The sequence below is a fragment of the Melampsora larici-populina genome, assembly GCF_000204055.1.
Source record: "Melampsora larici-populina 98AG31 unplaced genomic scaffold MELLAscaffold_6, whole genome shotgun sequence".
Classification (NCBI taxonomy): domain Eukaryota; kingdom Fungi; phylum Basidiomycota; class Pucciniomycetes; order Pucciniales; family Melampsoraceae; genus Melampsora; species Melampsora laricis-populina.
In genome coordinates, this window is record NW_006768770.1 from 691,905 (window position 1) to 707,508 (window position 15,604).

Here is a 15,604-nt window from a genome sequence, read left to right on the forward strand (position 1 = left end):
GAGAGGACACATATGGTGAATAGAATCTGTCAGCTCATTGTGACTCATATATATTCAAGATCGGGTTAACAACTTGTGGAGATCTGGTCCATGCCTGGTCAAGGACATTACAATGACCAGTCAAGATGTACCTGATTACTGGTCAACCAAAAACTTGTCAAAGACTGTCTGATAAAATCTCAACAACCAATTCAAAACAAATTAATAACATATTACAAACATGTTGAGGTCGCCGGGAGGTACTGGGCTGCCAGTCACTTGTGATTGGGGGCTGTGATTGAAAGGTCAAATGCTCCTACTAATGCTTCATTTTGATGGATTTAGGCTGTTGTTCCCGAAGTGATCAATGTTGATCAAGAGTCTGAGATTGAAATTGTCGAAACACCTGGTGTCCGACGTGCTCAACTGGAACGAGTTGGCAAGTTGCTGGAGTTCTACTTTCCCCCGACTCACGTCAAAGGCGAGGTAAGATAGTTGTTTCTATTTTGATTCACATAATTTCTTTAGTTTTATTTCCCTGGTTAATCTCTTTTTTTCGTTTACGCTCTGACTATGATACCGCAACATTTGTTTGAAGTCTGGGAATGACCCCCGAAGCTTCAAGTGCCGCTGGTGTAAGGGGACTTTTATTCGAGGAGCTTGTAGCCACTACAACGTGTATGCTCATTGAGACGGAGCTAAAGGTAGAGCTGCGTGTCCCCGACGAGCTCGTGAGATTCAATCCGGACTCAAGCTGCCTAACACTTGGGCTCAAGACCAAGCTGATAACGCTCAACTCTTGACCGAAGCTAACGGCCAGAACACTCTCGATGCTTTCCTCTCGCAACCCACCTTCAGTGTAGAACTATGCAACATAGTTCTAGTCATCTGGATTCTATGGCATGCTCTCCCATTTAATTGCTTCTATGACTGTCCTCTTCGCGCGGCTTTCAAGCTAGCCAATAGGCGAGCTGACTTGAGGAGCCCAACATGGGCTGCTGGGATTTCAAAGGAGCTCTATGTTCACTTAAGCTTGGCGGCGATTGACTTAGTAGCCGTAAGTCTTTATTACTTTTCACTTTCTTAAATCGGTTGAATCTTTATCTGAATTTCCTTTTGTTTTCAGAATAACTCAGGAAAGTTTTCCCTTGTCCACGATGTTTGGACTACAAAGGGTAATCGTTACACCTTCATTGGAGTCTCGGCGAACTTCATCGACGACGATTGGAAGTACCACTCAATTCACCTCACTCTCAAGTTGGTAGCGTGGAACAAGATGGGTTTTCTACTTGCTAGACCGGTGGCCCGATACTTGATTGCACACAAGCTCCATACCAAGATATGTATTTTCTTTTATTCAGCTTATCATCCTTACATATAACTAATTTGATTTTGAATTGTTTACATGATAGCTCAAACAACAGACTCTGGGTCCAACAACAACACCATGGCTCAAGAGATGGAAGAATTGTTCTTACAGTCTGAAGAGAAGGTCCAATGGGATTCGGCCAAGAATCACGTCCGATGCTTTGCCCATAAGCTCGGACTGGTTGTAAAGCATGGCTTGAATTCTTTAGGTTTGGCTGCTGGCCATATAAAACCAACGACTCCTCCTAACACCTCCATCCCAATCCCCTCAATTGTACTCAACGACGACATGACCGAGGTTCTATGTGACTCAGACGACTCAGATGACGATATCTTCGCCCCACGTTCATCAGAGGCTCATGATGAGACCACCTCCGATGTCGAAGACGGTCCTGGTTACGATTATGTCCCTTCTCAAAGTTGCTTGGTGGTTCAGGGAGCTATCAAGGTGTGTCTCTCTCCATTTTTTAATTTGGTCAACCGTTTTCCAATTTGGTGTATGCTGACTTAAAACAACCTATACATCAGCTCAAGAACATCAATGCCCTCCTAACCCAAAGTAATGCTCGACGGGGCGAATTTGCTGCTTGAGCCGCTCAAATGGGTTATGAAGGTCCAGCTCCTATTGCTGGATGGGGAGTACGCTGGAACATTGACTTAGCAATGTATTCCAACTTGGTTTCTGCTCAAGATGTAAGTCACTTTTTTTTTGTACCTATCAGCTCAAATTACAATTTCTTTTTATAGGTGATTGATTCCATCCTCATCGCCAATCGAAAGACAAGGTATTATCAAGGGGCAATGATGACAATGGAGGAATGGGATGCGGTGGAGGAGCTATGCAAGGTTTTGAAAGTAAGTTTCCTTTTTTGATATCTGCTATCTCCATCAAACATAATTAAACTAACTCTACTTAATTTACAATTTCAGGTATTCCACTTCTCCACCAAGAGAATGGAGGGAGACTTTGCTTCGGGTTCCGTCCTCCTGGCCGAATACCTGCGTGTGACCGAGGTGCTTAGCCAGTTGCGTGATGCTTCCAACTTCCCCACCTTGATCACCATGATTGATACAATGCTGGGCAAACTGGCTGGCTATCGAGAAGAAGCTGCTATGTCCGACGTGATTGTACTGGCTACCATCATGAACCCCAAGTATTGGCTTCGTTTCTTTGACCTTCACTATCGCGAACATTCCGAGAGGGCTCAAGATCTTATGGAAAATTTGTTTCAAAGATTCTTGGCTGCTTGGCCAGTAACTCCTCCTTTGACTCCTCCTCCCATTCCAACAACATCTAGTAACCCTTTTGATCACTTTGACATATTCACCTCGTCGGCTACTTTTCAATCCTCCAATTCCATCCAATCATCCGAGCTCAAAATCTATCTCCAAGGCACTGTGCCGATTACGCCTGGCCAATGTGAACTCACGTGGTGGAAGGTGAGATTTTTTTCAAGTTTCAAGCTCAGCAAATGAAACTGATCAAAAGTTGCATTTTGTTAGGAAAATTCCGCTCAATTCCCTGTTCTGGCCACAATCGCCCGAGATTACCTTTCAATCTTGGCTACCTTGTGCTGTGTTGAACGCACGTTCTCCTCTGCAGCGGACATTGCAATTCCTGCACGTGGCTCTTTGAAATCCAGGACTATCCAACGCGCTGTTGGATGTAGACAATGGCTACATTCACACATTCCTGTATTGGGCCGATTTGCTGATGCGATTGCTTATGTGTCCTCCTTTGCAGCCAATATGACCAAGAAAAAGAAGGCGGATTAGACTGTTACATCATTTACGTCTCTTATAGGTTTTTCTCAATCGATTCTCTATTTTTTGTCACTGTTTTATTCTGGCTTCTTCTGCTTGGCTAGATGTTGGGCGTGCTCAGTTTACCTCAAGTCTCCTATTTCTTTTCTTTACTGGTTCTCTTTTTTCTCTTTTTCTTTCCTTTGATTGTGTGTCATCTTCTACACTTGTTTGAAAAGTTTTGTGCTTTTGTAACCTTTGTTTCTTTTGCTTAATATGTTTCTGTTCTGTGTTCCTGTTTCTGGCAAGAAAAATGGTGCCTGTTTGTGTTTTCTACTTCTACCTCGCTCTTCGTGTATGTATAACTTTCTTTGTGCATATTTAATAAAAAAAAAATTGTGAATAGTACCACCCTGGCCGCTCTGATGACACTAAAAAAACGTGAGCGGAGCGCGAGCGCCTCTTGAACCCGCGGCGCTACCTTAGTTCTGTAGTGGGTCTTAAAACTAAGCGGAGCGAGAGCGGATGGTGTCTGTGGCGGGTTGATGTACCGTTACACAAATTGGCCGGAAAAGCGGATTGCAGCGGTGCGGTTCAGGTGTTGCTTCCGGGTAACGGGTATTTTTTCTTCAAGCTACATACCAGACCCGCTCCCCGTTAAAGTAACTATGTAACCCTATGTAACACAGGGGCAGGCAATTCCCCATTTAGACACTGTATGAAACCCTTTTGGCCACCAATCACCCAATCAAGAACAATCAAGTCCCAAGATGGACACAAGGGGAGGCTTTCAAAGCCACTTGGACCTCATGTTTTTGATGGTGAGTTATCCCCTTCCGGATTCTATCCTTTCCCAATCAAAGCAACCAATCTAAGACTTCGCTAATAATACTATCTTTTATTTTCTTTCCTTATCCTTTCTATAACTCTGATTCATTTGTTCCACTTCAACCAATCACGACTTCATCATTATGATATTCTTTCATTGATTCTTCATTGGACTGTTCAAACAGATTTTTAGCAATGTCTTCATTTGATTATCTGTTGCGTCTAGCTCTCAGCAATCACAAGGATTTCCTTCTTCAACGCAAGGCACTCCTAGTTGACCTCAAAGGACCCAGCATCCTGTTTCAAATCCTTGAATGGTGTGCCTTCTCCTGATAGCTGCCGAAGAGTGTCAATTGACAAAGCCCCTCCTAAACCAACTTACAAAAAGTCCAAATCATCAGCCACAGTGATACTCAATAGCAAAGAAGAAACTGAAAACAAACCTAAGTCAGATGTACCTCAGGTTGTTGCTAATAAGAAGAAACGTAAAAAAGTTGATAAGGCCAGAGTGGTTAAAGTTGAAGTGAGTTTTTTTATATAACTTGAACAATCAATTCAGATTTTACAAACTGAATCAACTTATTCCTCTTAATCCAGTTCTCTTCTAAGCAAGTCACCAAAGGGATCCTCCAAGCCAATTTGGGGATGGAAATATGGTCTCAAAGCCTTTTAATTTCAAGCATATTGTCTTCATCATGTATGAGAATCAAGTACAAGACCCAGCCATTGTTGATTGCTTTGCAAAGTATAAGATACAATGCCATTTCAGGCATCAGTGTGAGTATTGTGATATGATGGTGAGCATGCTCTGATTTTGCTCAGCTGGACTGGTCAGTTTTAACCGTCTGGATCGACCCCTCACAGAATATATTGGGCGAGCCCAATTGTCAAGGTTACTGAACAGGTTCAATTCTGCTCGGTGTTTGTGGAAGGGTCCATGATTGGTAAGCATGCTCACGATTTGTGTCTGATCACCACATTGCTAAGGTTGTGGATCGTTTTTAACAGGGATTGAATTTTCAGTAGCTGTTGTTTGTTGGCTGGTGTATCAACAGTCCTAGTATCAGTTGGGGAGCAATTGGGGGGTATATGGACGGCACGTCTCAAAAGGTATCACCTGGATGGTAATTAAAGTTCCTATTTGTAAATGAGGTGCGCAATGATATCAGAGTGTTTTGTGCATGGTGTTACAACTGTGAGTTTTGTGTAGCATGTTCCATATTGTGAGGGAACCAAATTGGACTATGGTGGCAAGGTGGAGGTTCAAGGAATGGGTGTGCACGGTCCATCTTGGTCTGGTGTTCTTGCGCCTTTGGTGCTACTTGATTGAGGCAGCTATCAATCTTTACTATTTTGGGGGTTTAATGAGGCTTGGGAAGACACCAAATAGACTTTTTGATCTGCTGGGAACTGGGGGGTAAGACACGTTTCTAATCAATTTGTATGAATGTCACAGGTTTATTTAAAGACATCAAATGAGAAGTTGTTTTTATATTCATGACAAAAGTCATCATTAATGATTACTGTGTCAATTGATTTCTGAAATGATAATACCATTCTTGATCAATTTTTCAATGCTTCATGTTGAAAGCGTCTGCTTTTTGCTAAAGCAGATTCCAAAGTGCCAAGATGTTCTCAAAGGATCTATCAGCTTGCAATTGCTTTAGATTCGCTTCAAACCCAAGAAAAAGTAATTGCTTGAAATTGATATGGAGAGCTTGCAGTTGCTTTGGTTTGGAGAGCTTTTGGTTGAAAGCAACAGGCTTTATGCTTTTGGTTGAAAGCAACAGGCTTTATGCTTTTGATTGCTACATAGCCCTTTGAATCTGGGCTTATAGAGCATTAGATTTCAATTGCTTCAGTTTTTAGCCAAAAGCAAATATCATATCTTGAAGTGGAGATGGAAAGCTCACAGCCAATTTGCTTTGGAGAGCTTTTTGTAAAAATCAATAGCATTCTTGCTTTTGATTGCTGCAAAGCCATCAAAAGCGACAATGATTAACCTTTTTCTATATGAACACTGTCCTGTTGAAGTTGTTTTCGCCCTCAACAAATTTCCACCAGGCTTCAAATCATCACATCTTTTATCAAGTTATTCCTTTTGTTCAAAGGCAGTGAGCCAACAGCAATAAATCGAATATTATTCACTTTCATCACATCTTTTATTGAGTCATTCTTTTTGTTCGAAGGCAGTGAGCCAACAGCAATGAATTGAATGTTCTCTATTCTTTATCATATCTTTCATCAAGTTATTCCTTTTGTTCAAAGGCAGTGAGCCAACAGCAATAAATCAAATATTATTCACTTTCATCACATCTTTTACTGAGTCAATCTTTTTGTTCAAAGGCAGTGAGCCAACAGTAATAAATTGAGTGTTCTTAATTGATTGAAAAATTGCTCCACAAATCAAATTTCAAAGTGTAGCGTGCCAGCCTTGTTTCAAAGAATTTCATTTTAAAATGGTTATCAACTTTTATCTCAGGTTTCAGATGGTTTGTATATCTTCAAATCAATGAAGTTTCATTTTTTTTGGTGTGACACATTCTCTCAAATCAAACATTGTAATGAAATTCAAAGATTGTTATGATTTCAAGAGTTATCATATTGATCTCTTTTGTATCAATCAATTTCTGATAGTTTGTATACAAGAATCTTGAAAGAAATCCAAGTAGTTTCAAGACTAAATTTCTTCTGCATTGTGTTGTTCCCCCCTCAAGCCACCCAATTGTGGATCTTTAAATTGTTCATCAGACAACGATGCATATCTGCATCTTGTAAATCAATGTAGTTTGACATCAAAGCTGCAGGAGAGAGCCGTAATCAAGGATCTCGATGATTCAGAATGATCTTGGTGTCTGTTGGAAAATCATCTATGTGTGGATCTCGGACCTCACGGTCTTCCACATTCATATTATGAAGAATGATACAAGCGTGCATGATTCTATCACCTGTGGCCCCGGGATTGCCCGGCTTATACCCGAGGATATTGTAGCGCATTATCAACGGCTTGATGCCGAAAAACCGCCTGCAGATGAGAACAGATGCGCCAGAGTCATCTGAGGAAATCTTTCGAAATCAGAAGTCAATTCCATCAAAATTTCCTTATGATTAATCTTCATTTCATGAGTGTTCATGCATGTCCTGAACACTCAAAAAAAGGTCTCAGAGACCACTTTACCCCCTAACACCTTGAGACACTTGTAACAGTGCAAGATCCACAAGAACAGCCCAAGTCAGGCTCATCTGACCAAATCTGGCCAAACCTGACATCAGATTGAGTCTGCGTGTTGTAGCCAGACTCATCTGCTACAGTCACGGCTATTAACACAGCTATGACTGCAGCAGACCAATCTGGCACCAGCATACAGATTCATCTGCCACCAACTGCACTATCAACTCAGATGAGACTCACAACTTCTCACTCGAAATTCAATTATCAAGTGTACTGCATATTACCCTCAGGGGAAAACTCATCTGCACTCATCTGATCACACATGACCCAAAATTTCTGACACGTGGTAACAAACAAGGGGGAAACTCATCTGTCCTCATCTGCACACATCAGCTTTGATCAAGCGTCTGTACAGACAGATTTCAGGGGGGTTCTCATCTACACTCATCTGTCTTTATAAGACCTTTGTACGTTTGATTCTCACAAACAAACTCAGCCACCCTCACATTTAGATCTCTTGCTGTCTCACTCTTGCACTCCCCATCAATCAAATACCATTAATCATCTTATAAAAATATGAAAGAAAAAAAATCAATTGTATCATCAGATGGAATCTGATAAATCACTCTTATCTAACATAAGATATAAAACTTGCATCCTTGGATGAAGTTGAAAAAACAAGAAAGTAGGAAAAGAAACATTGAAAAGAAATGGGAATTTTCAGTATCGACAGTATTGTGACATCCGATAGCGCTCTGATCTGACATGAGATCCAAAACTTGTACAGCCGTTGTAATATCTAACGGCATTTTTTTGAAGAGTGGTGTTGTCACCGGATTTTACTCTGAAAGTCAAAAACTCGAAATTTTTTGACTTTCAGAGTGAAGTGTATCGTACTTCTTTAAGATCAGACACTTGCTTTCCCTTTCCTCTCTCCATAACTTTCCCCCATTCCGGCCATTCGTTCGTCAAGTCATTTACCGGAATCCAATCTCTGATCGTGATGGCATCATCGCCAGGGATGTCTTTCCCTCCCGTTCGAGATTCAGTTAAAAAAACAAGAAAATAAAAAAAGAGACATTGAGAAGAAAGAAGAATATATTCAGTATCGGCAGAGTTGTAACTTCTGATAGCGCTCTGATCTAACATAAGATCCAAAACTTGCATATTTTGATGAAGTTAAAAAAAAGAAGATATAAAACGAATCATTGAAAAGAAACAAGTTCGGTATTGGCAGATTTGTAATATACGATAGCTTGCTCTGATATAAGTAGCAATATAGAACTTCGCATCCTTTAACCAAGTTGAAAAGAAACACTGAGAAGACAAAAAGATCATTCTGATTCTATCACCAGATTTGTAATTTGTGTAATTAAGCTTAAAACTCGTTTTCTCCAGTTAGACAATCAATCATCTTCCTCATCACTATCGCTTTCTGAAGTGGTATCACTTTCACCTCCGTTTTTCTTCTTGTTTTCATTGTTTGCTGCTTGATTTGTAATAGGCTCATCACTGTTGTTGTTTGATTGTATCACATTGTCTCTTGCGCGAGGAGGAGTAGTCAAAGCTGCTTCGATATCTGTCGCATCTAAAACCACCGGCTCGCCAATAGCCTCATCAGACCCGACCCTCAATTTGGTTAAGCGAAAATGACCGTCTTTAACATCGTTGAGCCACTCATTTCGTGTCGCAGATTGCATCTTCTTGAATCCAACTTGCAGCTTTTCGTCGGTAAGTCTTGATCCTTCTGTAAGAACAATAGATATTGGTAACACCCTTTTTTTCGATTCGGCTGCAGGGTCAGCAGTCTGTGGGAAAGATTGTGGGGGAGTGTACCCTAAGGTTTTGTCTGACGGCCAATACAAGCAGAGCGTCAGATATGAAATAAGACAAAGTTAGTAAGGTATTGGAAAGTAACTTACGTGTAAGAGCTGCCAAGAGGCGTCCTAAATCCACCTTAATCTTGTCACTAGGCTGTTGTTTATCAGGACGTTGACGTTTTGGTTTGTTGTTAACCGAGGCAATGGCCTTCGCCATCGAGACACCTTGCGAGTATGTAGCAAAGACAGTTGCAAAGTGACAGGTTTTGTTGGCCCAAGTTCCTATTTGCGGGTGAGTCGTGTATTGCTTGAGCCATCCCAACTCGGAGGATTTGTTCGGGGTCACGGTGCTCGTCGCCACAAGGTAGTAGGCAAAATCTAAACGATTAGCTTCACATGAGAGCTAATTGATATAAGCGAAGTAAGTATTATGAAAATGAAATGAATATATCTAAATGTCACTTACCTGATGAGCAATCTTCTCGATAGCCGTCTTGGATTTGCGCTGAAGCTGAGCTGTTGAAGGACTGGTTGGAGGCTTGCCCAGTTCGTTGTCGACTTTGACCATATCAACTAACCGTTCATATATCGGCCGATAGAGCTCATCCTCTTCAACGGTCAGCTTGTGAACCTTTGGAATCGGGATAAAGGAGTCACCGCTGTGCTCCTGCTCTTCTGGATGATCGTCCACCACACATTCTCCAGTTTCGGGGTCCAACAACAGGTTAGGCACACCAGCCAATGCGTAAAAGTTAATGGGCTCAAAGACTGCTTTCTCATCGTCTGAGAGCGCTCGCCACCTGGCCCCGGTCTTCCAATTACGGTCACCCAGGAAATCTCCGCCTTCTTCTTGACCTCTCAGCGGCACTAACAATTTCAAACGAACAATAACAGGTCAGTCACTTGTATGTTAATTTCAAAATCAAGACCCCCACTTACTTGGTTCGGATAAGCAATCCAAACAGTACTGGAGGAAGATGGTATAACGGCTAATTGCTCTTGTTGCCGACATCTCGGGTCTGATAAGGAAGATGCAAAACAATCAATAACATGAAAAAAAGAAAATTCACAATACATATGAATACTTACATATAGGACTTGATGGTGGCTTCGCTCACTTTACCAATCATAGCCAGCATGAGAAGCTCGTTCTTGAATTGATTGTAGACCAATTTGACACGATCATGAATTTCAGATGGCAGACGATTTTGAGTCGAGGCCTTATGTTCTTCAAGATGTTCACGGATACGGCCAAGAGGCCACAATTTCATCATAGTCATGTAATTGTCAAGTGTTGGAAGGATTTCAGGTTGATTCGTAGTGTCGCCGAGTGTTTGATCGTCATTTGATCCGGCACCGGTAGACAGATCATTGGTAGAAGGTTCTTCGGGGTTGGTAGTGTTGTTACGGACTCGTTTAGATCGGTTAGTAGAGCGGGCAGCCTGTGGAGGTCTCTTGGACAAAGTAGCACGAGTTGAGGTGTTTGAATTAATGGGGCCTGGAGCCAAATCTTCTGCTTGGGTACGTTGATTGGAAGACTTGGAAGCGGCGGATACTCCTTTCTTCCGAGTGCGAGGAGCCATTCTGGATATTGTAATATGAAGAAGGAAGTCTAAATTTAATTAGGAATTTTTAGATAAGACTTTATAATGGAATTAGTAGGATATTTGAATTTGAAAACAAATTTTCGGAGAAGACTTTTAGAATGGAATTTTGACAAAGCGATGATTTGATTTGATTTGTTAAATTTGACAATCTTTGAGCTATACGAAACTAGTAAGTAGAAATTGAAGATTCGATGATTTGATAAAAAGGGAGATTTTGCAGCAATATGACACTAGATAGTTGCACAAAACTATTTCACTTGAAAAAAGGTAAAGGTTGATTTTTCACGATATAGTTGGTAAACTAGTAAGCCAAATATAACTTTTGAAGAGATGATTTGATTCAATTGATTAGGGAGAAATTTTGACTCTAATGGCATCCGGGTTAGTTAAAAAGGAAATTTTGAAGGAATCGATCATTCGATTTGAGACATTAGAGTATGTATGTATTCCAGAATAATCCAGCCAGGTAAGAAGAAAATCTGAAGAAGAAATCTGAAGAAGAAGGAGGAATTTGATTCGATGAGATAGGGAGTCTATCAAAGGTGCTAGAAATGATAAATTGAGATGATCGGTAAGAGTAGATGGAAGGGATTGAACTGACTGTCTGACTCTTGTTTGTGAAGTTTTCAATTATAGATCTTTATGGAAAGTTAGGAATCGGGATGATATCAATATTGATATATCAAAGGAAATAGTATCACATAACTTACGTCATTGAATTATACATATGAACATATGTTAAATGTTCATATGTATATATATACATACATATGAACTTATATGTAATTGTATACTCCACCTTCGACTTTCAGAGCAGGTAGGTTGTACCCAAAAAACAAAAAAATAAAACAAGGCATGAAGATGAGGTGCCATCAATTTTTGGCAATATCAAACTGTGCATCAAATTACCAGCTCTATCTACCCTGAGAAAAACCAGCCTCTGTTGCAGTTTTAAATAGTATCTTTGGTGAGTTTGGGGCAAGAGTGGGAAATGCTAAAGATTCAAAAAGTGGGCTCAACCAGTGAAGATGAAGAGCAATCAAATTTCTGGCTTAACAAACTAGCCATTTTTTTTTGTATTTCCATCCCCCACGCAGAAGACTAAGCATTATAGTCCTTTGATCTGGGTACTTTTTACAAATTTGAGTGTAGAATGTGATAACCAAATATGAGAAACATGATGTAAAGTGATGAAGATGAAGAGATAGATAACCAAATGCATAATGGAAATTGTTCAACTTGAAGTAAGGCAACTTCTATATTAATGGTATTTACCCAAAACTCTTCATATTCAAAGTGCTATAGTGGGATTGATGCTTGAGCAGTGATATTTGTACATATTTGAGGTGTACAATTGGAACATGAGCGTGCTGATGAACCTGTGTAAATACTTATACATACACCGGCAACATTTTTGCATGGCATGGTGGTATGCACCAACACGAAGCACTCAGACTTGTGATGTTGATTCACATTAGTGCTGTGTGATGTAATGATCATGTGATTTTAAGTCACTTTTTCCGGATGTGATCCAACATCGCATGTGAGTTTGGATGGCAAGGGTTCATGTGATTCAACTGTGCTGTGATTCCACATCACATGAATCCCTTGTGATGTATCTCTATGTGATGTAATGTCGCTGAGATCGAGATGCATCACTAGCCTCTGTGCCACTCAAACCTTTGTATCGCTTGTTGCACATGTGATGTAAAGCATTCATGGCAACCACAACAAGCGATGCAATATGAAATTTCAAAATGTGATCTATTTGACTGCAAAAAGATTTCAAGAATGAATGATCTGATGAAGTAATCAGATAAGAAAATTGTTTCACCCAAAAACATTGACCAACAACTGGATCAGATCAGAAAGCACAAGCATGTCTATGGTAATGCCCATGGTATCTGTCACCCACATCATCAAAGAGAAAAAGATCGAACACAGGAGAATGTGGAATGAAAAGGCGTCGTAAACAATATCAAAATCATCACAAGCACACTTGATCTTCTCCACTATACAAACAGTTAGGAATAAGAAACTGAAAGCATTCCAAATTAATTGTCCCAACTGTAGTTGTGGTTGAGCTTCCATCACGAGTAATTTACAGTGCAAGGCGTCCAGAATCACGTCGATGTCTTCCTTTGATAAAAATTTATTAGAAGCCAGGATAACAGAGGTCTGCTCAGCCTCAGTTCCAGCGCTTTCTTCTTCAGATTTTCTACAGGGTTTTTCTGGTGATGGATGGATCAGCTGGAAAGATAATATGTATATACTTAATCACAAGGGTTTGAGAAATGGATGCATACCTGACCTGACTAGTGAATGGCTATCTTTCGAGACTGTAACTTCAACCACAGTCGGGTCCATCCCCTTTTCTGATTTCCATGAAAGAGTTGGAAGAATCAATATTTGTTTCTCATAATGGTCGAAGATGCTGAAAACTCACTGTCTTCATGATTATTTATTGCCATCAGAGGTGAAGGTTATTAGATGAATGAAGGTTATCAGATTGATTTTGTTTTTGTTTTGTAAAAGCGTCGATTTAAAAGCTGTTATGGGTGCTAGATATGTTCAAACACACTATGACTTCAAATACCGGCCCTTTTGAGGCTGGAAAGATACCCAAATGATTACTGAGCCTATTTGCATACTCATCAAGCTGAATCGATCGCAATAAATATAGAATGAGCCTATTAAGACTCAACACTGTCTGAGTCTATGTTTTCAATCAAAAGATCGATCTCCTTAATGCTTTAGAGAAAGGTTGTCAGCTTGCTTGACAGAGAGCTCAGGCATCTGATACTTATTCTAACTCATTCCAAAGACACCGCTGGGCTATTTAGCTCATTTCCCTTGGTTATCTGATTTCAAATTCTGGTTGATCGGGGTTTTCCCGTTGTTCTTCACTCACAGGGTTCGCAAGAGTAAAGCCCTTTGTTGGGTCTGAGCTATCGAGTCCGAATGGGGCTCAACATGAATTGGAATCACACATTTGTTGAGCCTGAGGAGGCGATACCAATCACCTAGGCTGATATCCTCAGGTATCACCCCTTGTTTCTACTCGAAAGGCAAACAGCCAGCTCGGCCCATGTCCTGCTTCAGCTCCCAATATCAAGTATATATAGACAGCTGCCCAGATGTCAATTTATATCAAACCATCATTGGACTTCAACCTTATACAATATATCGCAGCGACATAAGCCCATCCAAGTTAGATCTTGTTTATCAATCATCGTCAGTCCAGCAATCAGTATACCATGTCGAATTCCTCAAAGAAAAATGCGCTTCAATGTGATTCATGCAAAATCGAGTACCCATACCTTGCAAGATCACCCACCTCTCTCAAGCCAATCCTTTGCAATCCTTGCAAGTGGAATCGGTCACATCCAGACTCCGTTGACACCCATGTACCCTGCAAGATGTGCAGCTGTCGGTTTTTGAAACTGCCGTCCAACGTTTGCGCTCGCTGCAAAAAGCGCTTGGCCTCTGTTGAAGCCAGTGAGACGGATGAAAGTGAGCATATTAGACCTTCCTAAGAAGTATCGCTGTCCATTGCGATATTGATTTTTCCAACTTGACGATCTCATTCTCAGACGACGAACAGGAAGAATTGATACCTGAAAATGACTTAGGAACCTCATTTGATTTGACGAGCCAAGTTGATAGTCTAGCAGATTCACTCGACTCACTGTTAATACAAGGAGAATGTGAGTCCTCAGCGCAATCAACATTTTAATACTATCAATGAGGAAAACTGAATAGGTTTTTTCTGTCTTAACCTCATTTAGCAAGGAACGCAGATCTCTTGGTTGACAGTGAAAGTTTGAAGTCCAACAAAATTAAACTGGAAATCCTGCCTCCTAGAACGCCTGCCATATGCTGGAAAGATGGAGACTTACTGATGCTCATGTTCCAGAAAGGTCGAAAGAATCCAATTTTCCAGCCTTATCCAGTTAGATTCCGAGTGGAAGACAACAACTTGATCGGTTGTGGTAGATTCATGAGGTGCTACAAGGCTGAAATCAAAATCAAGCACAAGGTCCATCAGGTTGTTGCAAAGAAATCGGATTCTAAAGATGCATCTTTGTTATATTACCTGGAACAGGCTGAACTATACTTACTTGCAAGCCATGCTGTACAGAACTTCAAGAACACCATTCTCGAAAGCAGGAAGTTTGGAAATTTAGAGAGAGAACTAGTGGCTCAATTGCGCGTGAGTCGTAGCAAATGCATGCATTCATTCCTAGAGTTTACTTCTCACACAATTTTTATGTGACAATACAGTTTGTAGATCACTTTGTCGTTCAATCTGGAAAGGAAGTGTGGTACTTTGAGGAGGAATTGATCGGGAAGTATGAGAAATATGTTGGAAATGTGGATTTCACTGTGAAAGACTCAAGTAATGAACTTCATCTAATGCTCCATACACTGTCTCATTGGCATCTTCATCAACACAAAGGGCGTTCAATGCTGTGCGACTTTCAAGGGGTTGGTGCGACACTGACGGACCCAGTAATGATTGGTCTTGAGCAAGTGTCTCTGTTTCTCATCTGGAATCTTTCTAAAGCTAATCAATTGTTTTTGACAGCAAAACCTGGGGCAGTGGAAATACTAATTTTGACGGGCTCAGATCTTTCATCAAGATGCACAAATGTAGTCACTGGTGTGACAAGCTTGGTCTTTCCCCGCCTTCGATGTGGAAGGATGAACTCAAAAAGATGTGCAAAGAATCGTAGGCTAGTTTGTTAAAATATTTGGGCTATAAGTTGATCTTGCAGTAATAACACATTTGACCATTCAACTTGGATTTCAATTCATATATAATGATCACTATAATTTTGTTCCCTCACACATTTGACATTCTTTGAAAGACTTTGAGCACGGCTTGAACACAGCATATAAGTAATAGTACACACTAAAAAGGATATGAAACAGTTCCTTATCATCTTCACCAGACAAGTTATGACCAATTCACGTAGGGGAGAATTATACGAGGAAAGGCGATTGTTGAGTCTACATCATTTGGGCTGAATTATTTGTCAGACTACTACTTTCATTGATTGTGTTGTTGGAACATCTCGACAACC

At 40.6% G+C, this 15,604-nt stretch overlaps 1 protein-coding gene across 1 annotated transcript; it reads right to left on the reverse strand.

Annotated features, from left to right (window-relative positions):
* Positions 1-8,052: 8,052 nt before the first annotated feature.
* MELLADRAFT_76934 (uncharacterized protein) lies at positions 8,053-11,146 on the reverse strand (the record flags this gene model as incomplete). Its single annotated transcript, XM_007406595.1, has 6 exons — positions 8,053-8,939; positions 9,013-9,313; positions 9,377-9,426; positions 9,568-9,777; positions 9,850-9,929; positions 10,000-11,146. 6 exons carry the CDS (start codon positions 10,491-10,493, stop codon positions 8,497-8,499), a joined length of 1,578 nt encoding a protein of 525 aa, XP_007406657.1.
* Positions 11,147-15,604: the final 4,458 nt, after the last annotated feature.